At 44.4% G+C, this 26,658-nt stretch overlaps 2 protein-coding genes across 12 annotated transcripts in view; one reads left to right on the top strand and one right to left on the bottom strand.

Moving 5' to 3' along the window:
- DOCK6 (dedicator of cytokinesis 6) overlaps positions 1 to 26,658 on the bottom strand; it is a 148,611-nt gene that overhangs the window by 58,586 nt on the left and 63,367 nt on the right. For all 7 annotated transcript variants that reach the window (XM_056570464.1, XM_056570465.1, XM_056570462.1 and 4 more), the window contains 8 exons: positions 11,701 to 11,818; positions 11,544 to 11,614; positions 11,277 to 11,415; positions 9,885 to 9,986; positions 9,552 to 9,638; positions 6,198 to 6,429; positions 2,872 to 3,036; positions 1,211 to 1,389 (listed from right to left, as the gene is read on the bottom strand). In XM_056570464.1, the coding sequence (XP_056426439.1) occupies positions 1,211 to 1,389; positions 2,872 to 3,036; positions 6,198 to 6,429; positions 9,552 to 9,638; positions 9,885 to 9,986; positions 11,277 to 11,415; positions 11,544 to 11,614; positions 11,701 to 11,818 (1,093 nt within the window). The remainder of the gene's footprint in view (positions 1 to 1,210; positions 1,390 to 2,871; positions 3,037 to 6,197; positions 6,430 to 9,551; positions 9,639 to 9,884; positions 9,987 to 11,276; positions 11,416 to 11,543; positions 11,615 to 11,700; positions 11,819 to 26,658) is intronic.
- On the top strand, positions 5,170 to 24,662 carry LOC130367753 (uncharacterized). 5 transcript variants are annotated; one of them, XM_056570474.1, is made up of 5 exons: positions 5,170 to 5,233; positions 15,296 to 15,699; positions 17,814 to 17,960; positions 20,201 to 20,311; positions 24,075 to 24,662. In XM_056570474.1, exons 2-5 carry the CDS (start codon positions 15,430 to 15,432, stop codon positions 24,096 to 24,098), a joined length of 552 nt encoding a protein of 183 aa, XP_056426449.1. In that variant the 5' UTR covers positions 5,170 to 5,233; positions 15,296 to 15,429; the 3' UTR covers positions 24,099 to 24,662. The 5 variants fall into 5 exon arrangements, with proteins under 5 accessions (XP_056426449.1, XP_056426445.1, XP_056426447.1 ...); XM_056570470.1 differs by lacking the exon at positions 5,170 to 5,233 and adding an exon at positions 10,178 to 11,074; XM_056570472.1 differs by lacking the exon at positions 5,170 to 5,233 and adding an exon at positions 11,319 to 11,447.

Below are 26,658 nucleotides of genomic sequence, written 5' to 3'. Positions count from 1 at the left end.
AGGGCCATAGGTTAGTAAATGCTTGTCTATGCTTATAGCAGAGTGTGTAGAGGAGACCAGGAGCCCCCAAAGTGACTGTTCAGATCTCTGCAGAGATCACACATCGGGCACACGTAATTTTCCTATGGCAGAACAGTGGAGACCAGGTAGAATAACCAGTCCAGAGAGTAAAATGTTAAAATTCTGGAGAAGCTGGAGGAAAAAAAAAAAAAAGAGAGAAAAAAAAAAAAAAGAGAGCGATAAAAAAAGAAAGAAAGAAAGAGCGAGAAAGAAAGAAAGAAAAAGAGAGAGCGAGAAAGAAAAAAGAGCGAGAAAGAAAAAGCGAGAGAAAAAGAGAGCGAAACAGAAACCGAGAGACATAGAGAGACAGATAGAGACAGACAAAGACAGAAACAGAGAGAGAGACACACACACACACAGAGAGAGAGAGACAGACAGAGAGAGAAAGAGAGAGACAGAGAAAGAGAGCGAGACAGAGAAAGAGAGCGAGGCAGAGAAAGAGAGAGACAGAGAAAGAGAGAGACAGAGAAAGAGAGAGACAGAGAAAGAGAGAGACAGAGAAAGTAAGAGAAAGAGAGAGAAAGACACAGAGAAAGAGAGAGAGAGAGAGAGACAGAGAAAGAGTGAGAGACCGAGAAAGAGAGAGAGACCGAGAAAGAGAGAGAGACCGAGAAAGAGAGAGAGACCGATAAAGAGAGAGAGACCGAGAAAGAGAGAGAGACCGAGAAAGAGAGAGAGACCGAGAAAGAGAGAGAGACAGAGAAAGAGAGAGAGACAGAGAAAGAGAGCGAGACAGAGAAAGAGAGCGAGACAGAGAAAGAGAGAGAAAGAGACAGAGAGAGAAAGAGACAGAGAAAGAGAGCGAGGCAGAGAAAGAGAGAGACAGAGAAAGTAAGAGAAAGAGAGAGAAAGAGACACACAGAGAGAGAGAGAGAGACAGAGAGAGAGACAGAGAGAGAGACAGAGAGAGAGACAGAGAGAGAGACAGAGAGAGAGACCGAGAAAGAGAGAGAGAGACCGAGAAAGAGAGAGAGAGAGACCGAGAAAGAGAGAGACAGAGAAAGAGAGAGAGAGAGACAGAGAGAGAGAGAAAGAGAGACACAGAAAGAGACAGAGAGAAAAACAGGAAAGACCCATTGACTCCAGCAGTGCCCCCACTTCCAAAAATAGACCCCAGGCCGGCCCTTTATGGAGATGACGTCATGTGTACCTTGCCTCCCATGATCTTCTGCACTTCCTCATCATCGGTGGAGCCCGGAGTACTGGTCAGATCAGGGTTGCTGTTACTGATACTCCTGCAGCGCGCCAGGTTAAGACTGTTGGGGCGCCCCATGGCACGAGAGAGTGTGGCAGAGTGGTAAGTGGTGGCGGACGAGGTGTGAGGAGGAGCTGTGGACAGAGAAAAGGAGATTTATTGAGGTATTGGGGGTGGTGGTGGTGGTGGGGGGGGGGGGGGGGGGGTGTAACCTTCTACTCCTAAACCCCATCTGGTGGTCTGCTTAGGGCACTTCTGCAATGGTTAATGTTTTTTTTTTATTTTATTTTTTTTAAATGACACAACTTCAAAACAAAGTGAAATGGAATATGTCGTTCACATGTTCAGCCAGCAGGTGGCACTGTTGTAAGGTATGCGCATTATATCAGATAGCAATCTTTTTTGCCTATGTGTTAAAACTTAATTTAAAATTTTTTGGTTGCTATAGCAAACAAAGACAGTTTTGTGCGTTTTAGTAACTACTTTCGACCTTCATGGAAAAAAATTAATTTAAAAAAACTGGGGTAGCAACCTTCTATTTTTATACCCCATCTGATGGATTGTTTGGGGCACTTCTGCAATTTATTTAATGTATTCATTTAATTTAAATGTATTTATTTATTAAAAATAAACTTCAAAACAATGCAAAACGGAATGAAAATTGTCCTGTTCCTCTGTTATTCCTCCTGGAAATATACAATCCCTCGTCAAGTTAGGTGTTACCCCGTTCCCAACGCCGTCTGATCAGGGCTATTAACAAGAAATGGTAACACCCAGTGGACAATATTTCCGCTAGGAGTAACAGAGGAACAGTGCAAACCTAGAGTTTTAAGACAATATGCTCCAGGATTGTTACTTCCTGTCAGACCGGACAGCCGCTTTAAATTGAACAATATTGCTTAGTGCAGAGAAATGGCTGAACTGTACCTTTTTAGAGGCTCTGTCCCTCCACCATGCTTTACACTTCAGTTCTGCTCATTCAGAGGTTACTTCAAGACACAATGATAATAAAATACAAGAAACTAAGCCTCAAAGCTGTTGCAAAACTACAACTCCCAGCATGCCCTGACAGCCTTCGGCTGTCAGGGTTTGTTGGGAGTTGTAGTTTTGCAACAACTGGAGCCCCACTGGTTGGGAAACACTGGTTTAAAAGGGTAACTACTATAGATATAGGTGCCACAATAAGAGGGCCAGGTCCTCTCCAGAGGGATGGGCCAGGTCCCCTCCAGAGGGATGGGCCAGGTCCCCTCCAGAGGGATGGGCCAGGTCTCCTCCAGAGGGATGGGCCAGGTCTCCTCCAGAGGGATGGGCCAGGTCCCCTCCAGAGGGATGGGCCAGGTCCCCTCCAGAGGGATGGGCCAGGTCCCCTCCAGAGGGATGGGCCAGGTCCCCTCCAGAGGGATGGGCCAGGTCCCCTCCAGAGGGATGGGCCAGGTCCCCTCCAGAGGGATGGGCCAGGTCCTCTCCAGAGGGATGGGCCAGGTCCCCTCCAGAGGGATGGGTCAGGTCCTCTCCAGAGGGATGGGCCAGGTCCTCCAATTCTCTAACAGGGCGTATGAAAGTGCATTCTCCAAAATGGACAGCCCATTAAATGATCGCCTATGACGGACACTTACCGCTGTTTAGCTGGGCCGGCATGTCACTAGGAAGATGGAAAGCGTAGTACAGATAGGACGCCAGTAATCCATTCCTGCCGTGTTGGTCCTGAGACCCCTCAAGCGTGCGGTGAATCTGGCTCACCAGCAGGGCCACTACCTCGAAAGCTGCCCGGCCCAGGTTCACTGGGAATAGAATGGAACATACTGTTACGTCTGAAGACCACAGGGGGAGTGTTACGTTGTTAGGGCACCATACTCATGAAGAAATTTTGCAACATTGAAGTAAATCACATAGCTGCTGCTTAAAGGGTAACTTTCATCAAAAAATGTTTTGATATAGTATAGATTAATTTATGCAGAATAACTTTCCAATAGCATGTTATTTAATAGCATGTTCTATTTAACCCCTTAAGGACACATGACGTACTGGAACGTCATGTGTCCACTCCCGATCTATAACGCGGGGCCACGGCGTGGCCCCGCGTCATAGCGGGTCGGGCCCGGCCTCTAACAACGGCCGGGACCCGTGGCTAATAGCGCGCGGCATTGATCGCTGTGCCGCGCGCTATTAACCCTTTAGACGCGGCGTTCAAAGTTGAACGCCGCGTCTAAAGTGAAACCGAAAGCATCCCGGCTAGCTCAGTGGGCTGTTCGGGATAGCCGCGGTGAAATCGCGGCATCCCGAACAGCTGACAGGACAGCGGGAGGGCCCCTACCTGCCTCCTCGCTGTCCGATCGCCGAATGACTGCTCAGTGCCTGAGATCCAGGCATGAGCAGTCATCCGGCAGAATCGTTGATCACTGGTTTCTTATGAGAAACCAGTGATCAACATAGAAGATCAGTGTGTGCAGTGTTATAGGTCCCTATGGGACCTATAACACTGCAAAAAAAAAGTGAAAAAAAAAAGTGAATAAACATCATTTAACTCCTCCCCTATTAAAAGTTTGAATCACCCCCCTTTTCCAATAAAAAAAAAAACAGTGTAAATAAAAATAAAAATAAACATATGTGGTATCACCGCGTGCGGAAATGTCCGAATTATAAAAATATATCATTAATTAAACCGCTCGGTCAATGGCGTGCGCGCAAAAAAATTCCAAAGTCCAAAATAGTGCATTTTTGGTCACTTTTTATATCATTTAAAAATGAATAAAAAGTGATCAATAAGTCCTATCAATGCAAAAATGGTACCGTTAAAAACTTCAGATCACGGCGCAAAAAATGAGCCCTCATACCGCCCCATACACGGAAAAATAAAAAAGTTATAGGGGTCAGAAGATGACAATTTTAAACGTATTAATTTTCCTGCATGTAGTTATGATTTTTTCCAGAAGTCCGACAAAATCAAACCTATATAAGTAGGGTATCATTTTAATCGTATGGACCTACAGAATACATATCAGGTGTCATTTTTACCGAAAAATGTACTACGTAGAAACGGAAGCCCCCAAAAGTTACAAAACAGCATTTTTTTTTCAATTTTGTCGCACAATGATTTTTTTTCCCGCTTCACCATAGATTTTTGGGCAAAATGACTGACGTCATTACAAAGTAGAATTGGTGGCGCAAAAAATAAGCCATCATATGGATTTTTAGGTGTAAATTTGAAAGAGTTATGATTTTTTAAAGGCAAGGAGCAAAAAACGAAAATGCAAAAACGGAAAAACCTCCGGTCCTTAAGGGGTTAAATTTTCCACTTTGAAAAATTGACCACTAGGGATCTCCCTACCAGCCCTGGCCGCTTCCTGGCAGGGAGCAGTCCTGAGCTTGTCTGTGTCCCGGCTGCAGTCTGAGATTTAGGACTCTGGCCTGAGTCTGAAATCTATAAAAAAATGGCTTGCAGCCAGGACTGGTAGGGAGACCCCTAGTGGTAATTTTTTCAAAGTGGAAAATTAAATAGAAAGAAGCTTTTTTTTTAATAACATGCTATTGGAATGTTATTTTGCATACATTAATCTATAATATATCAAAAGTTTTTTGATTAAAGGTACCCTTTAAAGCGTACCACTGGTTATTTGCATTACAGCTACTTTCTATTTAAATTTGACACCTAAATGCCTGAACAGAGCACCGTTCTCCCAACTATATATTTTATATATATATATATATATATATATATATATATATATATATATGTATATATATATATATATATATATACACATACACACACACTATATTATATATATATATACACACACACACACATAGGGGGAGATTTATCAAAACCTGTGCAGAGGAAGAGTGGTGCAGTTGCCCATAGCAACCAATCAGATTGCTTCTTTCATTTTCCACAGGCCTCTAAAGAGGCCTGTGGAAAATGAAAGAAGCAATCTGATTGGTTGCTATGGGCAACTGCACCACTCTTCCTCTGCACAGGTTTTGATAAATCTCCCCAATACTTCCCTTCTCCACAGCGCCTAATGTGATTGTATGGCACTGGAGACAAGTGTGGTGGAGAAGGAGAGGGAGAGGGAAGCTTTGTTCCTTATTGCATAGTTATACATGGAGGGAAGAATTGTGCCCCGTTCAGGCATTTATGTGCAAAATTTCAAATGATTGTATTGTAAATATCTTAAATGACAAATCGGTGGTATGCTTTAAATGGGACCTGTGACAACGAGTTATATGTAGTTAAATCTTCCTAACCATGTACGAGAGACCTTCCTGCCGGCAGGGATGGTGAGGGAATTATGTTTGAAAGTGTCCCCCTCTGCCCCGTAAGTAGTCCCCTTGGCTGGGAGCTATACTCACCTAGTCCTGCTGCTCCGGCTGTAATCAAACCCCCTCAGTGTAATTGACAGCCCTCGTCTCTGGCTGCTTCCTAAGCAGACAGAACCTAGATAAAAGCGAGCTGTGCCCGGGCTGTCAATCATGCTGAGGGGGGGGGGGGGGTAGTGATTACGCACGGAGCAGACAGGCTAGATCAGTATAGGGGGGCATGGCCATGATGTCACGATCACATCCACTGGCTCCGAATGTTCTGAACAAAATGTTCAGAACGCTAGAGCACCCCTTTAAAGCATTGCTTTATATAATATATACATACAGTGACAAACTTTTGACATGTCACACAGACATGTCAAAAGTTTTGCTTGGTCAGACCCCTCCATTCCCACTGACTTCTATGGCCAGAAGATGTGCACTGGCCAATCCCACTCATTGTAGTAGCAGGAGGATAGCTCCTATTTACTAACGGATTCAAACTTTTGCCATGTCAGTCATCGAATGAAGATCACCTCCAATACGAGGCATGCCAATGGTTTAGAGTGGACAATAGCAGACCATTATTTACAATCACGGAAAACTAGGAAGCCATACAGAAATTAAAACCAGTACTAACCAATCTGCCCGGCAATGATAGGTGGCCGTACGATCAGCAGTATGAGCTTATCCAAGAGCTGGTGACAGAAGCAAACAGCGGGGCCAAGGGCGGCAAGACGCAGGTTTCCCATACTGCTCTTGAGCTCCGACTCAAGGTTACTTTCTGTAATAATGACATCCTTCAGCCGGAACGGAAAACTCTGCTCCTCCAGCACCTGCACCAGGGTGAAGAACTTGTCCAAATAGGGGTCCTAGAGGGACGGAACCAGAAACTGGTCATCATTCTGGAATATTCCATAACCTTGGGAAAGAAGTGTTATGTGACAGGACAGAGGTCAATACACTATATCTTCTGGAGTCTAAGAGGTTCTGGTTACTTAATGTAAGTACATAGCTCCACTATGGATTCCCAACTCACCACTATAATGCATTGCTTAAAGGAGAACTCCACTTCCCATAAATCTTGCCGATTTTGCCCCGGTCTTCAGTAACCTGATGCAGTCCATTAGTTTTAACTAAACTGCAGCAATGCCATTCAGACAGTGTATCTAAAACCTAAGTTATGAACTAGACAAGCCAGCCAAAAAAGCCATTACCAGGAGTTCATGAATAGCATATATTTGCTGTTATGCCTACAAGAGCACCTGTCGTATCAGGTTACTTCTAAGGATACTGAGTGTAGAGAGTGGAAAAAATGACCTTAAACAGCAGGCGCTAAGGTGTCCAAGAATTGGCACGATTTCACAACTTCTAAGATAAGCTGTCATGTGTCTGTACAAGAGCAATACCATGATTTCTGGTATTATATAAATTGTATCTGGTGTATCAGCAATTGTTATCAGCAGTTTTCCCCCTTTTCAGGCTCCATTTGCAGTTTCCCCCCCTTTTCAGGCTCTATTTGTTATCAGCAGTGTTCTTCTCCCTTTTCAGGCTCCATTTGTTATAAGCATTGTTCTCCCTTTTTTAGGCTCCATTTGTTGTCAGCAGTTTTCCCCTTATCAGGCTCCATTTGTTGTCAGCAGTTTTCCCTTTTTTAGGCTCCATTTGTTATAAGCAGTTGTCCCCCCTTTTCAGGCTCCATTTGTTATCAGCAGTTTCTCCCCTTTTCAGGCGCCATTTGTTAACAGCAGTTTCCCCCCTTTTCAGGCGCCATTTGTTATCAGCAGTTTCCCCCCCTTTTCAGGCGCCATTTGTTATCAGCAGTTACCACCCATTTCTGGCGCCATTTGTTATCAGCAGTTTTCCCCATTTTCAGGCTCCATTTGTTATCAGCATTTTTCCCCATTTTCAGGCTCCATTTGTTATCAGCAGTTTCCCCCTTTTCAGGCTCCATTTATCAGCAGTTTTCCCCCTTTTCATGCTCCATTTGTTATCAGCAGTTTCCTCACACCACCCCTATCTCTGGTAGCTAACCAATTCCCATGCAGCTCCAAACTATTCAACACTATTCATAGAGCAGCCTTGTATTTGTGGGCTTACCAGAAGTTTAAGCAACCTGACTAACAAATCTTGGGCAACCACAATATGAAGGGGCTCTCGATACTCCAAATACTGCTGAATTACTGCTCCAACAAGAAATCAATCTACAAATACTCAACCTGTGTATGCACAGATGATGCCACCAGCAGATCTACTGTGAAGACGGATTCATGGTTATCAGTACATGAGTAATACCACGGTTTCTGGTATTATATAAATTGTATCTGGTTTAGGAGCAGTTTTCCCCCTTTCCAAGCTTCATTTGTTATCATCAGTTTTCCACCCTTTTCGGGATACCTTTGTTTTGAGCAGTTTTCCCCTTTTTCAGGCTCCATTTGTTCTCAGCAGTTTCCCTCTTTTCATGCTCCATTTATTATCAGCAGCTGTCCCCCTTTTTCAGGATCCATTTATTATCAGCAGTTTTCCCCATTTCAGCTTCTATTATGACCAGTTTCTCCCCTTTACACATTCCATTTGTTATCAGCGTTTTCCCCCAGAGCTTGGCAAAGACTAGCTACTATGATGTCTCCCACACCAGAGACGCCGGAAGTTTAGGCAACGTGACTAACAAATCATGGGTTATGAGAAATGAAAGGTCGTCCAGCTCAACACCGCCGCCTCAGTGCACGGACTCCACGAGGACGTATAAATGGAAGATAGAGAAATGTCCAGCACAAAAGCATGATGCAAGATGATATTTATTGTAGATTCACACAGCAAACAGCAGCACTGATCATGGAGTAGAGTGACGCGTTTCAGCAACCTTAGTCGCCTTGGTATGACTAAGGCGACTAAGGTTGCTGAAACGCGTCACTCTACTCCATGATCCGTGCTGCTGTTTGCTGTGTGAATCTACAATAAATATCATCTTGCATCGTGCTTTTGTGCTGGACATTTCTCTATCTAACAAATCATGGGCAACCACAATACGACGGGGCTCTGGATACTCCAATACTGCAGAATTACTGCTCCAACAAGAAATCGATCTACAAATACTCAACCTGTGTATGCACAGATGATGCCACAACCAGATCTACTGTGAAGACGGATTTATGGTTATCAGTACATGAGTAATACCACGGTTTCTGGTATTCTATAAATTGTATCTGATTTATGAGCAGTTTTCACCCTTTCCAAGCTTCATTTGTTATCAGCAGTTTTCCACCCTTTTCGGGATACCTTTGTTTTGAGCAGTTTTCCCCTTTTTCAGGCTCCATTTGTTCTCAGCAGTTTCCCTCTTTTCATGCTCCATTTATTATGAGCAGCTGTCCCCCTTTTTCAGGATCCATTTATTATCAGCAGTTTTCCCCATTTCAGCTTCTATTATGACCAGTTTCTCCCCTTTACACATTCCATTTGTTATCAGCGTTTTTCCCCCAGAGCTTGGCAAAGACTAGCTACTATGATGTCTCCCACACCAGAGACGCCGGAAGTTTAGGCAACGTGACTAACAAATCATGGGTTATGAGAAATGAAAGGTCGTCCAGCTCACCACCGCCGCCTCAGTGCACGGACTCGTGCGGACACCACGAGGACGTATAAATGGAAGATAGAGAAATGTCCAGCACAAAAGCACGATGCAAGATGATATTTATTGTAGATTCACACAGCAAACAGCAGCACTGATCATGGAGTAGAGTGACGCGTTTCAGCAACCTTAGTCGCCTTGGTATGACTAAGGCGACTAAGGTTGCTGAAACGCGTCACTCTACTCCATGATCCGTGCTGCTGTTTGCTGTGTGAATCTACAATAAATATCATCTTGCATCGTGCTTTTGTGCTGGACATTTCTCTATCTAACAAATCATGGGCAACCACAATATGACGGGGCTCTGGATACTCCAATACTGCAGAATTACTGCTCCAACAAGAAATCGATCTACAAATACTCAACCTGTGTATGCACAGATGATGCGGCCACCAGATCTACCGTGAAGACTGGTTTATGATTATCCACCCACTTCATCCCTGGGAGCTGGACCTGTAGACAAGAACAGGAAGAGGAATTAACAGTGATCCTCTATGGCAGTGGTCTCAAAACTGTGGCCCTTCAGATGTTGAAAAACTACAAATCCCAGCATGCCCGGACAGCCGTTGGCTGTCCGGGCATGCTGGGATTTGTAGTTTTTCAACATCTGAAGGGCCACAGTTTGGAGACCACTGCTTTATGGCAATCTACTCAATGCTCTGTATGGGCCACTGATGCGTGGGCTGTCCGTATACTCACATCAGGGGTCAGGACTGAATAACTGGGCGGTGGTTTCTCCACAGAAACAGGAAGTGAGAAGGAGCCAGTTCTCAGGCGGCCATGTTGCATCAAAGGGATCCACTGGGGGGCAAAAAAAAAAAAAGACAATGGGGAAGATTTATCAAAACCTGTCCAGAGGAAAAGTTGCTGAATTGCCCATAGCAACCAATCAGATCGCTGCTTTCATTTTGCAAAGGCCTTTTCAAAAATGAAAGCAGCTATCTGACTGGTTGCTATGGGCAACTCAGCAACTTTTCCTCTGGACAGGTTTTGATAAATCTCCCCCAATATGTGTAAGACAGTCTAGAGTTACGCGGTTTAAGGTATATCTAAACTAGGGGTTGTGCCACTAACAACATTAATCCCCTATCCACGGGATAGGAGATAAATGTATGATCACAGGGACCCCCATCGATCACGAGAGGAGATCCAATCCCTTGTCTGAACAAAGTGGTAGTCACAAGGATCAGGACCGTGTCTCAATTTACTTTTCATGGGACCAACTATAGAATAGTGCTATACTCGCTCAGTCACATAGACCGTGAATGCGGAGGCAGCACATACATGTGACTGCTGGTCCATTCAGATGGGGGATTCAGGTCATAATACAGCAACGTTTGTCCAGTTTAGACCCCCAAGTACAATGCACGGTCATGTACAAGGAACCTTGCAAGGGTTGAAAAGTGGCCCCAGACATCCCAACACAGCCAGTCCACACCTCGCCTCTCAGGAGAGGGCTAGGATGGAAAAAGTGGGACCCCCCTCCCCGGTACTACCAGGATGGTCTCAAGTTTGTGAGGGAATACAAGCTGGAGGGTCTCAAGTCCCACTTGTGGAAACCAAAGTCTGTCCACAAGTTTATCAGAAGAAAGGATTTAGTGGCACCTATTCTAGGGCTCTCCGAAGCCTCGGCTGACCGTGTGGAAACGTGGCTTCTAATAGGCTTAACAATGGGCACAAAGACGTGGCATGGATGGCCATTCAGGAGGGCCTGCCCAGGGGTCAAGTCCTGCAAAAAAAAGTGTGGGAACTCCCAAGATTTCCACTCAAAGGGCTGGTCCTGCAGGACTCCTGCTGTGAAAAAAAGTGCAGGAACTCCATTCCCATGTGCTACTGTACTTGAGCCCTGGAGCTGCCCCAGAGTATGCTCAAGGACTTTGCAACACCAGGTACTGTCAGAGGTTTCATTCATTGAGGAAGCAACTTTGCAACACTATTGGCAGTGCCAGTTTGCCCTGTACAATACCTTGAGATATAACTCAGACTCTTTTCCCAGGAGTAGCCTAACCTATTCAGTGTGTTTGAAGAAAACTTTATTTACAAAAAGTTGCAGATCCCAAATAAAAAAAAGAAGACGGTAGGTCCTCTCACCGTATATCCGGCGGGCGTTTCCAGTGAGGTGGGCTGGTTCTGCCGGCAGCTCACGTGGTAGAAGGTAAAGAGAAGGTGATGGTTCTCCGTCAGGTTTCCAGGAATTTTCATTTTGAATTCCTCATAGAACTCCGGAGACCTAAGAGGGGACAGAGATAAAGAACATAAATGGTATGACTACAATCTACTGTTCTCTGTTATCAGCCATGTGACCATCCTATGGTTGGAAATATACAAATCCGGGGCACACAACATAAAACAACTCACTTATTATGATAGACGACAGCGGTGTAGCTCTCATTGTAGAACTCATTGCAGCTGGATCTGCCAAATATCACCTGCAAAAAAATTAGGGAGATATTAATATTTGTACATACAGGAAATGCAGCCCCACAATAACCCGCCCCATCTTTACCGTACTCACCGGCAAGGCTTGGTTGGGGTCCTCTCCCGCCATAAACTGAACTTTAACAGCAATGTTCCTGACAGATCCTTGTCGACTGCTGAGATTGAGACACTTGGGGTAGACGAATAGAAGGTTCCTGTGGAGATGTAGATGGTATGGTTTATAGTCAGATGAGGATTACAATGCTTTATTAGTAAATGGGCACAATACCCCACATGTAAGAGAGGGACAACACCCCATAAATATAGGGACACACCCTAGAAGTAAAGAGGGCACAAAACCCCATAAAGTGGCACAACCCCCTATATGTACAGTAAGAGGGACACAATTCCCTATAAGAAAAGTTAAGGGAACACAACATCCTATAAGTAACAAAAAAGGCACAACACCCTATAGTATCAGTAAAGGGGGACATCATAATATCAGTAAAGGGGCACAACATCCTATGGGTAAAGAGGAACAACACCCTATAAACAAATTAAAGAGGTCCAACATCCTATAATTTAAGTAAAGGGGCACAACATCCTATAAGTAAAGTAAAGTAGGAGCATGGCTACCTAAAACAGATAACCCTGCCCAGTTTCTCTAAGTGGTTTCTTAGATAAGCCTACTTGGAAATCTCTATGCCAACCAATACATATACTTTTATAGCTTCCACAAGGTGGTCACTGTGGTCCTGTAAGACATAAATACCCACCACCTCATGGTAGATTTATTTTGGGTACACGCACAACTGGTGTATAACAGAATGAGACATAGATGCCCAAGACAGTCTTATATCATATATATATTTTGTGACACTGTGGCACGGAAAGGGTGTATTTCCCCTGCTAACCCTGGAGAAACCTCCATCTGTGGCCTAATTAATGAGGTAGCAGAAATAGGAAGGGTGTTTAAAAAGAAGATAGACACAATAGTTGGGGCACTCCCTAGAAGACAGTAAGGCGGCTGTATGGAGAGGCAGGGGTCCTGCTGAGGAACACACAGCCCGAGCTGTGAGTGGCCCCAAAGAGTAGTGTGGACGAGACACACAGCAAGAGGTTGCAAACTCTGTGTGTGAACAGTGAGTAAAAGGTTGCAGGAGGCATAAGTTTAACTGGCCGGGAAAAGACCACCAGTGGATAGTCAGGGCACGCTGGATTGTTTAGTTAGTGACTGGACGGTCTAGGATTTTGGTTTGTTCCTGTGTTATGTTTTTATTTATCCTGCAACATGTCTAATAAAGCTGGCAAGGGGCCGGACTTGCATAAATTTGCCTGCTGATAGAAGTGGAAACGTGTCCTGCGGCGGTGTCAAGGACGATCCCAGGGTGAAATCCCCACACTATATACCGTATATACTCGAGTATAAGCCGACCCGAGTATAAGCCGAGGCCCCTAATTTCAACCCAAAATCCCAGGAAAAGTTATTGACTCGAGTATAAGCCTAGGGTGGGAAATACATCATCCCCCCCCTGTCATCATCCAGACCACCGTCATTAACATCCTCATCATCATCACCGCCTCTCATCATCCAGACCCTCATCATCACCTGTCATCATCCCCTTGTCATCATCCCACACACCCCCTTCATCATCCCCTTGTCATCATCCCCACCCCCCTTCATCATCCCCTTGTAATCATCCCACACCCCCCCCCCTTCATCATCCCCTTATCATCCCACACCCCCCCTTCATCATCCTCTTGTCATCATCCGCCCTCAGTGGTCTTCAACCTGCGGACCTCCAGAGGTTTCAAAACTACAACTCCCAGCAAGCCCGGGCAGCCATCGGCTGTCCGGGCTTGCTGGGAGTTGTAGTTTTGAAACCTCCGGAGGTCCGCAGGTTGAAGACCACTGCAGCCTTCGACATCATCCAGCCCCCTCTCACCCCCTTTAGTTCTGTACAGTACTCACCTCCGCTCGGCGCTGGTCCGGTGCTGCAGGACTGTCCGGTGGGGAGGTCGTCCGGTGGGATAGTGGTTCCGGGCTGCTATCTTCACTGGGGGCGCCTCTTCTGCGCGCTTCGGGCCCAGAATAGAGGCGTTGCCTTGACGATGACGCAGAAGTACGTTGGTAATGAACGTACCTCTGCGTCGTCGTCAAGGCAACGTGACTATTCTGGGGCCGGGCCCCAAGCGCTTAGAAGAGGCCTCCCCGGTGAAGATAGCAGCCCGGAACCACTATCCCACCGGACGACCTCCCCACCGGACAGTCCTGCAGCACCGGACCAGCGCAGAGCAGAGGCGAGTACTGTACAGAACTAAAGGGGGTGAGAGGGGGCTGGATGATGTCGAAGGTCGCAGTGGTCTTCAACCTGCGGACCTCCGGAGGTTTCAAAACTACAACTCCCAGCAAGCCCGGAAAGCCAATGGCTGCCCGGGCTTGCTGGGAGTTGTAGTTTTGAAACCTCTGGAGGTCTGCAGGTTGAAGACCACTGCGGGTGGAGAGTTCACTCGAGTATAAGCAGAGGGGGGTGTTTTCAGCACGAAAAATCGTGCTGAAAAACTCGGCTTATACTCGAGTATATACGGTAATAATATATATATATTGTGAGGCTTTCACCCTGGGATCGTCCTTGACACCGCCGCAGGACACGTTTCCACTTCTATCAGCAGGCAAACAATAGTACTTTATGCAAATCCGGCTCCTCGCCAGCTTTATTAGTCCAGATTTTGCCAGGTAAAACTCCAGGGAAATTGCAATTCCCTGGGCGGCCACAAGTGGTCTTAGAAGTTTAGCGGGGACAGCTAGGCAGCCATTGTAATGGGGGCCATAATAGATCCATCGACCATCTAGTGCAGTGGTCTCCAAACTGTGGACCTCCATGTGTTGCAAAACTACAACTCCCAGCATGCCCGGACAGCCAACGTCTGTCCGGGCATGCTGGAAGTTGTAGTTTTGCAACAGGTCCACAATTTGGAGACCACACATCTATACTATGAACTAAGGACCAGATATAACAGACAGACTGTCAGTTCCGCTTAGATAAGCAGCGCCAGACGCTTATCTCACCAGCTCCGCGGCCCTTCCACTGATATAAAAAGACAATCAGGTAGACGTCACATCGGTAGTTATCTCTCTTCGCAGTCAAATATTTACCTCCCCTCTTATATCCTGATGTCATTTCTCGTCGGGAGGAGATAAATCTACTTTGGGCACAGAATTTTGGCACAGTACGGTATCAGTCTGCTGGCACCAGGCGGCGCCATGAACGAGTTCCAAAGAACCAGTGCAGGTGGCCATCGCCTCTCCCGCACGAAGTGGGCATAGCTGCGGCAGCCAATGAGGAGGCAGCAGACGGCGTCACCTCTGGGTAACCCGGGGCGAGGTCACCCATGTTTACTTAGCATTGACAGCAGACGGGTGACTGAACTGAGGTAACGGTTTGACCTGTGGCGAGTGCAGGGTGCACCATGAACATGATGTAATGATAAGATAAGTCATATGTGTGTGTGTGTGTATATATATATATATATATATATATATATATATATATATATATATACATACACACAGGACCATATGCAGACCACGCACTGTGACCGCTACATTATATGATAAGACCATCGAGGACGATGCCCGTGCAGCATGACGAGTCCAGATAACCGGTGCCCTCTCGCCCCTTCTCTTGCAGGACCTGCTGTAATCTGCAGCCCATCTTACACAATCCAGCACCTCCTCGCTCACTCCCACCTCCCGGGTCCCTTTAATCGGCTTGGGTGCTGTACCGTCCTCCTCACTCTGCCACCAACCAATCCTCGGGCTGCCATGCTGCTCTTGCTCCTCTTGGTGCTGCCACTCTCTCAGGGAGGGGAGCTGAAAAAGCCGGCGCTGAACGAAGAGTTCAACGTGGTGGTGTACGGGACACTGCAACTGGGGCAGGCCCTGGGGGACACTTACAGTTCTACCACTGACAAACTGCAGAGGATCATGGGTAGGCAGGGCAAGTTGGAGAAGAAGCTGGAGATGCTGCAGGCGGAGGTTTCCCGGACAAGGCAAGGGACGAGACGGATTGGCGAGGAGATCGAGAGGCTCCAGGTGAAGAGGGCAGAGGGGGGGTCCATAGGTTCTGGGGGCTTGTTTTATTAATATACTGTAATGTAACATTACTGTGCAACCCCATGAAGGTTTATTACAATGGTCTCCAAACTGTGGACCTCCAGCTGTTCCAAAACTACAACTCCCAGCATGCTGTTCAGACACGCTGGGAGTTGTAGTTTTGCAACAGCTGGAGGGCCACAGTGTTAGTAGATGAAATCAAAGAATGTTAAAAGGGGTACTCCCCTGGAATTTTTTTTTTTTTTTTAAATCAACTGGGGCCAGAAAGTTAAACAGATTTGTAAATCACTTCTATTAAAAATCTTAAACCTTCCAGTACTTATCAGCTGCTGTATGTTCCAGAGGAAGTTCTTTTTGAATTTCCTTTCTGTCTGACCACAGTGCTCTCTGCTGACATCTCTGTTCATTTTAGGAACTGTCCAGAGTAGGAGCAAATCTCCAAAGCAAACCTCTCCTGCTCTGGACAGTTCCTGACATGGACAGAGGTGTCAGCAGAGAGCACTGTGGTCAGACAAAGGAAATTCAAAAAGAAAAGAACTTCCTCTGTAACATACAGCAGCTGATAAGTACTGGAAGGGTTAAGATTTTCAAATAGAAGTAATTTACTAATCAGCTGCTGTATGTTACAAAGAAAGTTCTATTCTTTTTGAATTTCCTTTCTGTCTGACCACAGTGCTCTCTGCTGACACCTCTGTCCATTTTAGGAACTGTCCGCAGAAGGATAGGTTTGCTATGGGGATTTGCTCCTACACTGGACAATTCCTAAAATGGACAGAGGTGTCAGCATAGAGCACTGTGGTCAGACGGAAAGGAAATTCAAAAAGAAAAAAACTTCCTCTGGAACATACAGCAGCTGATAAGTACTGGATGGATTAAGATTTTTTAATAGAAATAATTTACAAATCTGTTTAACTTTCTGGCACCAGTTGATTTACAAAAAATAAAAACTTATGTTTTCCAGGTGACTACCCATTTAAAGGGGTACTCCGGTGGAAAACTTTTTGTTTTTTTAAATCAACTGGTGCCAAAAAGTTAAACAAATTTGTAAATGAATTCTATTAAAACTTTTTTTTAATCCTTCCAGTTCTTATTAGCAGCTGTATACTACAGAGGAAATTCTTTTCTTTTTGGATTTCTTTTCTGTCATGACCACAGTGCTCTCTGCTGACACCTCTGTCCATGTCAGGAACTGTCCAGAGCAGGAGCAAATCCCCATAGCAAACATATGCTGCTCTGGACAGTTCCTAAAATGGACAGAGGTGTCAGCAGAGAGCACTGTGGTCGTGGCTGAAAAGAAATCAAAAAATAAAATACCATAATTTCCTCTGTAGCATACAGCTGCTAATAAGTACTGGAAGGATTAATAATTTTTAATAGATGCAATTTAAAAATCTGTTTAACTTTCAGGCACCAGTTGATTTAAAAAAAAAAGTTTTTCACCGAAATACCCCTTTAAAGGGGTACTCACCTGGAAAACATTTTTATTTTATTTTTTTAAATCAACTGATGCCAGAAAGTTACACAGATTTGTAAATTACTTCTACAGCTGCTAATAAGTACTGGAAGGATTAATAATTTTTAATAGATGCAATTTAACCCATTTAATGGTAAACCACACTGCAGCAGATTTTTAGGTGGTGCCCCAAAATGACATTTGGACAGATCGGGGTGACAACCTATATGAACTATTTGCTGTCCCAGATTCCTGAATGGCAGATGTCCAGTTTCAGAAGTTGTCCGTCCATAATGTCATTTTGGAATGTTGTTATACTTAGTAGAACCTTCTGATTAGAGATGAGCGAACTTACAGTAAATTCGATTCGTCACGAACTTCTCAGCTCGGCGGTTGCTGACTTTTCCTGCATAAATTAGTTCAGCTTTCCGGTGCTCCGGTGGGCTGGAAAAGGTGGATACAGTCCTAGGAAAGAGTCTCCTAGGACTGTATCCACCTTTTCCAGCCCACGGGAGCACCTGAAAGCTGAACTAATTTATGCAGGAAAAGTCATCAACTGCCGAGCTGAGAAGTTCGTGACGAATCGAATTTACTGTAAGTTCGCTCATCTCTAGTTCTGATCTTCTGACCTCCCCGACAGAGAGAAGAGCTGGAGACCAGATCTCTCGCCCACAAGGCGGCAGAGGATGTGCGGGACGCCCAGACGGAGTACGCAGAGCTCCAGAGAAGGGTGCAGGATCTGGAGAAAGGGGTGCGAGCTCAGCAGCAACATCATCCTAATCTAAAGGTACTAGAGGAGTGGAGGGAGGGGAGTCATCTAATTTACATGATCTGCAATAGTTTCTTTAGAGGAGCATTGCTTTCCTGCTGCTGCAAAGCTAAAATATATATAATAAAGTATATAAAATAATTTATTCCAATACCTTAATAGGAGGAGAACCCCGCTACTTTATCCACCATGATGGACCTTATATAGTTTCTCATGGATTGGTTGGGGTTCTTTCTTACTTGCGGCCAAGAGGTGAGAGAAATGTTTCCCAACCAGTGTGCCTCCAGCTGTTGCAAAACTACAACTCCCAGCATGCCCGGACAGCCGAAGGCTGTCCGGACATGCTGGGAGTTGTAGTTTTGCAACAGCTGGAGGCACGCTGTTTGGAAAATTACTGCTTTATGTCATAGAACAGACACCATAGACCAGTTTTTCCCAACCAGCGTGCCTCCAGCTGTTGCAAAACTACAAATCCCAGCATGTGCGGAAAGCCTTTGGATTTAACTTCTTTTAAGCAGGTGAGAAACATACAAAGTGTCATCCATAAGGCCAGGTGGGGGCAGAAATCGTAGATTACTTTAGATAGCGGGGGTATGAACACACTGGTGGTCTCCAGCTGTTGCAAAACTACAAATCCCAGCATGCACCTGCAACGCTCACGGTCACTAACTTCTTTTAAGCAGGTGAGAAACATACAAAGTGTCGTCCATAAGGCCAGGTGGGGCAGAAATAGTAGATTACTTTAGATAGCGGGGGTATGAACACACCGGTGGTCTCCAGCTGTTGCAAAACTACAACTCCCAGCATGCCCGGACAGCCTTCGGCTGTCCGGGCATGCTGGGAGTTGTAGCTTTGCAGCAGCTGGAGGCACACTGGTAGCGAAACACTGCGTCAGGGAAATGGGACCATATTAAAGTCAATAAGGCACCCTGTGAATAGGGATAAGATTTTACAAGCTAGAATACCCCTTTAACCTGAGAGTCAATGTTCAACCCATAACAGTCAATTAGCAAAACCAGACTCCCTCTGAGCTGTATTTAAGGCATCATTCTACCCTTTCAGGGGTACTCTGGTCTAAAACTATTTATTTTAAATCAACTGGTGCCACAAAGTTAAACAGATTTGTAAATGACTTCTATTAAAAAAAATCTTAATCCTTCCAATACTTATCAGCTGCTGCATACTACAGAAGAAGTTTTTTTTTTCCTTTCTGTCTGACCACAAGTGCTCTCTGCTGACACCCCTGTCCACATCAGGAACTGTGCAGAGTACAAGCAAAACCCCGTAGCAATCCTGTCCTGCTCCGGACAGTTCCTGACATGGACAGAGGTGTCAGCAGAGAGCACTGTGGTCAGACAGAAAAGAAATTAAAAAAAAAAAAAGTAACTTTCACTGTAGTGAACAGCAGCTGATAAGTACTGGAAGGATTAATATTTTTTTAATAGAAGTCATTTACAAATCTGTTTAAACTTTCTGGCCCCAGTTGATTTCCAGTGGAGTACCCCTTTAAGGCATCACTCTAACCTCAAAGGGGTACTCTGGTGGAAAACATTATTATTATTTTTTTTAAATCAACTGGTGCCAGAAAGTTAAACAGATTTATAAATTACTTCAATTAAAAAATCTTAACCCTTCCAGTACTTATTAGCTATTGAATACTACATAGGAAATTATTATTATTATATATTTTTTTTAACACAGAGCTCTCTGCTGACATCACGAGCACAGTGCTCTCTGCTGACATCTCTGTCTTTTTTAGGAACTGTCCAGAGCAGCATATGTTTTCTATGAGGATTTTCTCCTACTCTTCGCAGTTCTTAAAATGGACAGAGATGTCAGCAGAGAGCACTGTGCTCGTTATGTCAGCAGAGAGCTCTGTGTTCCAAAAGAAATATTTCCTCTGTAGTATTAAGCAGCTAATAAGTACTGGAAGGATTAAGATTTTTTGAATAGAAGTAATTTACAAATCTGTTTGACTTTCTGGCACCAGTTGATAAAAAAATAAAAAATAAATAACTTTTCCACCGGAGTACCCCTTTAAAAGGGCAAATTCACATTTACATAATCCACTACGGATTTTGTGATCCATTGACTTAATGGGTTTGCAGCAAACCTTAAATAGTAGTGGAGAATTTGCATTGGACCCATTGAAGTCAATGGGGAACAACAAAATCTGCTGCTAAAAAAAGGTGGCGTAGTGTGGGCTTTTGGGGTCCTTCCTCCCGATGATGGCGGCTTTCTTTATTATTTTAACGCAGGAGCGGGTAGAACAGCAGAGTCTAATTCTCCAAGTCATCACTTCAGAATCGTCGCGGCAGAAGAGGCAGATGGCGGAGCAGAGGAAAAGACTTCTTACCATCCTCAAACAGGTACGTATATACGTCACATAAGACATCTGCCCATTGGCACTGGTATAATGTGGGGCATTATGGCAGTGCCCCCGTGATCATCTTAAATCTATAGGAACCAGGCAGTAAGTGTTTGGTGTAACTGCAGCACCACCACAGGAGAGAGGAAGCATAACAGTGTCCGTTCTGGTCAGTGAGTTGGCTGTGTAATGCAGGGGAAGACAAGTCCTCAACAGCAAGGGACACTCTTTATAACGGTGATTCACTCCTGATCCCATAGAGACAGCCGCAGTATACAGATAGAGCTAGGGGTATTACTACTATATATCCAGATCCCATAGAGACAGCCGCAGTATACAGACAGAGCTAGGGGTATTACTACTATATATCCAGATCCCATAGAGACAGCCGCAGTATACAGACAGAGCTAGGGGTATTACTACTATATATCCAGATCCCATAGAGACAGCCGCAGTATACAGATAGAGCTAGGGGTATTACTACTATATATCCAGATCCCATAGAGACAGCCGCAGTATACAGACAGAGCTAGGGGTATTACTACTATATATCCAGATCCCATAGAAACTGTAGCAGTATACAGATAGAGCTAGGGGTATTACTACTATATATCCAGATCCCATAGAAATTGTAGCAGTATACAGATAGAGCTAGGGGTATTACTACTATATATCCAGATCCCATAGAAATTGTAGCAGTATACAGACAGAGCTAGGGGTATTACTACTATATATCCAGATCCCATAGAGACAGCCGCAGTATACAGACAGAGCTAGGGGTATTACTACTATATATCCAGATCCCATAGAAACTGTAGCAGTATACAGACAGAGCTAGGGGTATTACTACTATATATCCAGATCCCATAGAGACAGCCGCAGTATACAGATAGAGCTAGGGGTATTACTACTATATATCCAGATCCCATAGAGACAGCCGCAGTATACAGACAGAGCTAGGGGTATTACTACTATATATCCAGATCCCATAGAGACAGCCGCAGTATACAGACAGAGCTAGGGGTATTACTACTATATATCCAGATCCCATAGAGACAGCCGCAGTATACAGATAGAGCTAGGGGTATTACTACTATATATCCAGATCCCATAGAAACTGTAGCAGTATACAGACAGAGCTAGGGAGAAGGTGCATTACTACTATATATCCTGATCCCATAGAAATTGTAGCAGTATACAGACAGAGCTGGGGAGAAGGTGCAGTACTACTATATATCCTGATCCCATAGAAATTGTAGCAGTATACAGACAGAGCTGGGGGTATTACTACTATATATCCAGATCCCATAGAGACAGCCGCAGTATACAGACAGAGCTAGGGGTATTACTACTATATATCCAGATCCCATAGAAACTGTAGCAGTATACAGATAGAGCTAGGGGTATTACTACTATATATCCAGATCCCATAGAAATTGTAGCAGTATACAGATAGAGCTAGGGGGTATTACTACTATATATCCAGATCCCATAGAAATTGTAGCAGTATACAGATAGAGCTAGGGGTATTACTACTATATATCCAGATCCCATAGAGATAGCCGCAGTATACAGACAGAGCTAGGGGTATTACTACTATATATCCAGATCCCATAGAAACTGTAGCAGTATACAGACAGAGCTGGGGAGAAGGTGCATTACTACTATATATCCTGATCCCATAGAGATAGCAGCAGTATACAGACAGAGCTGTAAGGGAGATTTATACCATAGAGATAGCCGCAGTATACAGACAGAGCTAGGGGTATTACTACTATATATCCAGATCCCACAGAGATAGCAGCAGTATACAGACAGAGCTAGGGGTATTACTACTATATATCCAGATCCCATAGAAATTGTAGCAGTATATAGACAGAGCTGGAGAGAAGGTGTATTACTACTATATATCCTGATCCCATAGAGATAGCAGCAGTATACAGATAGAGCTGTAAGGGAGATTTATACCATAGAGATAGCCGCAGTATACAGACAGAGCTAGGGGTATTACTACTATATATCCAGATCCCATAGAGATAGCAGCAGTATACAGACAGAGCTAGGGGTATTACTACTATATAATACCTGCAATGTCAGGCTGCTGCTTCCAAAGCCGGCAGGATATTGTCAGGTATCAAAAGAGGCATGGACTCAAGGGGCAGGGACATAATACTCCCCCTTTATAAATCATTGGTACGGCCTCACCTGGAATATGCTGTTCAGTTTTGGTCACCTGTCCATAAAAGGGACACTGCGGAGTTGGAAAGGGTGCAGAGACGCGCGACTAAACTAATATGGGGCTTGGAACATCTTAGCTATGAGGAGCGATTAAAGGAGTTACAATTGTTTAGTCTTGAGAAGAGACGTTTAAGGGGGGATATGATAAACGTATATAAGTATATAAATGGCCCATACAAAAAATATGGAGAAAAACTGTTCCAGGTTAAACCCCCCCAAAGGACGAGGGGGCACTCCCTCCGTCTGGAGAAGAAAAAGTTTAGTCTCAAGGGGCGACATGCCTTCTTTACCGTGAGGACTGTGAATTTATGGAACGGTCTACCTCAGGAACTGGTCACAGCAGGAACAATTAACAGCTTTAAAACAGGATTAGATACATTCCTGGAACAAAATAGGATTAATGCTTATGAAGAAATATAAAATCTCATCCCTTCCCCAATATCGCGCCACACCCCTACCCCTTAATTCCCTGGTTGAACTTGATGGACATATGTCTTTTTTCGACCGTACTAACTATGTAACTATGTAACTATGTAACTATATATCCTGATCCCATAGAAACTGTAGCAGTATATAGACAGAGCTGGGGAGAAGGTGTATTACTACTATATATCCTGATCCCATAGAGATAGCAGCAGTATACAGACAGAGCTAGGGGTATTACTACTATATATCCTGATCCCATATAAATGGTAGCAGTATATAGACAGAGCTGGGGAGAAGGTGTATTACTACTATATATCCTGATCCCATAGAGATAGCCGCAGTATACAGACAGAGCTAGGGGTATTACTACTATATATCCAGATCCCATAGAAATTGTAGCAGTATACAGACAGAGCTGGGGAGAAGGTGTATTACTACTATATATCCTGATCCCATAGAGATAGCAGCAGTATACAGACAGAGCTAGGGGTATTACTACTATATATCCTGATCCCATAGAAATTGTAGCAGTATATAGACAGAGCTGGGAAGAAGGTGTATTACTACTATATATCCAGATCCCACAGAGATAGCAGCAGTATACAGATAGAGCTGTAAGGAAGATTTATACCATAGAGATAGCCACAGTATACAGACAGAGCTAGGGGTATTACTACTATATATCCTGATCCCATAGAGATAGCAGCAGTATACAGATAGAGCTGTAAGGGAGATTTATACCATGGAGATAGCCGCAGTATACAGACAGAGCTAGGGGTATTACTACTATATATCCTGATCCCACAGAGATAGCAGCAGTATACAGATAGAGCTGAAGGGGTAGTGTATAACTACTATATATCCTGATCCAATAGAGATAGCAGCAGCAGTATACAGAGCTGGGAGGGATAGGTCTGCGAGTGTCTAGGAGGGATCTGACAGCTGACTTCATGTGAACTACAGGACGACATCATCACCTGACTCAGGCCAGTCCTGTGGGCACATAACCTAGTTACAGTAATAAAAGGCATGGAGAACAGTCATCTCACGTAATATGAAAACCAGTTTCACCACTAACCCCAATCTGTTCTTCCTACCAGGCCTCTGCTATTGGTGAAAGATGATGGCCAAGGAAGAACCTAAAGGGTCATCATTATGGCCAAGGAAGAACCTAAAGGGTCATCATTATGGCCAAGGAAGAACCTAAAGGGTCATCATTCTATTGGGCCACGTTCCTCTTGGTCATAAGCTGGGGACAGGGTGCTTTGGATCCAAAAAGCTTCCAGGCCTACCACCCAAACCAGCAGGAAGACAAGGCCATGTCACCAAGGGCCGCAGACGCTACCGCACCACCATGATACGAGCACGCTTAATGTAGTATATATATATATATTCTTCCTTGTGTCATTATTCCCTGTTTTTCTTGTATTTTATTCATGTATCAGGAAGGTGGACGGAAGCTGTATATATGTATATATGTATATAACTGTATAATTATTATGATTATTATTATAGCCTGTGACCGTTTTCTCTCTGTATTTCTATGGACCTGGAGTCCTTTCTTACTTGCGGTATATAATGAAGCTTCTCGGTGACCGGCGAGGGGGTTGTCCATTATTTAATTTTGTACAAGTATTGATGTTTTGATGATGGAGAAGATGGAAACGGCATCAATAAAACACTCTCTATAAAAGGCTGGAGGCTTCATAATTGCCTGAAAAGCTTTTTCCTCTTTGCACATAGTCAATGGAAGCTTCAATGTTATGAGAACAAATAGCAGTATATTTCTTGTCTATAGCAGTGTTCCCCAACCAGCGTGCCTCCAGCTGTTACAACACTACAACTCCCAGCAAGCCCAGACAGCCGAAGGCTTTCCGGGCATGCTGGGAATTGTAGTTTTGCAATGTACAGTGATCCCTCAACTTACAATGGCCTCAACATACAATAGTTTCAACATACAATGGTCTTTTCTGGACCATTGTAACTTGAAACCAGACTCAACATACCATGTACGGACAGTCCAGATCTGTGATACCTGTCACAACTGGAGGAACTGACCAATCAGAATGGGCATTTTACTGGTAAATCACCTGTATTACTGAAGCGTATGCACTGACTGGTGTCTGGTAGCGCCCCCTACAGTACAGGGAGGAACTACAAGTTCCGTACTATTCCTTACCTGTGCCAGGGTTAGCTGCTCCTTTGGACACCAAGTAAGGGCGGCTCCATTTGGGACACTGTGTGTACTGTATAGGACCCTGAAGAAGCTCCTGTCCTCTACATAAACCATTGTTTCCCAACAAGGGTGCCTCCAGCTGTTGCAAAACTACAACTCCCAGCATGCCCGGACAGCCGTTGCTGTCCGGGCATGCTGGGAGTTGTAGTTTTGCAACAGCTAGAGGCACCCTTGTTGGGAAACACTGACATAGACCGTGATTACAGCTCCCAGCAGATCTTTATTACTTTTATATGTAAGGATTTGCTTTATCTATATTAGTTATCTACTTATTTTTCTTTAATCCTCGCTTTTACCTATTTTTGGATGACATTTTGGTGGCTTCAGAACCAATTACCAGGTTTCCATAGAGTTCTGGTCTCAACATACAATGGTTTCAACATACAATGGTCGCCCTGGAACCAATTCATATTGTAACTTGAGGGAGCACTGTATGTTGAAACCATTGTATGTTGAGACCAGAACTCTATGGAAACCTGGTAATTGGTTCTGAAGCTCCAAAATGTCATCCAAAAATAGGAAAAAGTGAGGATTAAAGAAAAATAAAGTAGATAACTAATATAGATAAAGCAAATCCTTACATATAAAAGTAATAAAGATCTGCTGGGAGCTGTAATCACTGTCTGTGTAGAGGACAGGAGCTTCTTCAGGGTCCTGTACAGTACATACAGTGTCCTAAAAAAAGTAACATGGAGTCGCCCTCACCTGAAGCAGTTATCCCTGGCACAGGTAAAGAGTACAGAACATGTAATACCTTCCTGTACTGTAGGGGGCGCTACAAGACACCAGTCAGTGCATACACTTCAGTAATACAGGTAAAGAGTACAGAACATGTAATACCTCCCTGTACTGTAGGGGACACTACCAGACACCAGTCAGTGCATACACTTCAGTAATACAGGTAAAGAGTACAGAACATGTAATACCTCCCTGTACTGTAGGGGGCGCTACCAGACACCAGTCAGTGCATGCACTTCAGTAATACAGGTAAAGAGTACAGAACATGTAATACCTCTCTGTACTGTAGGGGGCGCTACCAGACATCAGTCAGTGCATGCGCTTCAGTAATACAGGTAAAGAGTACAGAACATGTAATACCTTCCTGTACTGTAGGGGGCGCTACCAGACAACAGTCAGTGCATACGCTTCAGTAATACAGGTAAAGAGTACAGAACATGTAATACCTCCCTGTACTGTAGGGGGCGCTACCAGACATCAGTCAGTGCATACACTTCAGTAATACAGGTAAAGAGTACAGAACATGTAATACCTCCCTGTACTGTAGGGGGCGCTACCAGACATCAGTCAGTGCATACACTTCAGTAATACAGGTAAAGAGTACAGAACATGTAATACCTCCCTGTACTGTAGGGGGTCCTACCAGACAGCCAGTGCATGTACTTTAAAAGGAAATCTTCATAACCACTCTGCATATATACTTTAAAAGG

Source organism: Hyla sarda, chromosome 4 (assembly GCF_029499605.1).
Source record: "Hyla sarda isolate aHylSar1 chromosome 4, aHylSar1.hap1, whole genome shotgun sequence".
NCBI lineage: Eukaryota > Metazoa > Chordata > Amphibia > Anura > Hylidae > Hyla > Hyla sarda.
Note: the sequence above shows the minus strand (reverse complement) of the source record. Positions and strands in the feature narration are given on the sequence as shown.

Coding starts and splice junctions, on each gene's coding strand:
- LOC130367753 (XM_056570470.1), top strand. CDS start 11,050: ATGCTCAAGGACTTTGCAACACCAG. Junction 11,075..15,295: donor CAAGGACTTTGCAACACCAG/GTACTGTCAGAG, acceptor CTTCTCTTGCAG/GACCTGCTGTAATCTGCAGC. Junction 15,700..17,813: donor AGGAGATCGAGAGGCTCCAG/GTGAAGAGGGCA, acceptor CCTCCCCGACAG/AGAGAAGAGCTGGAGACCAG.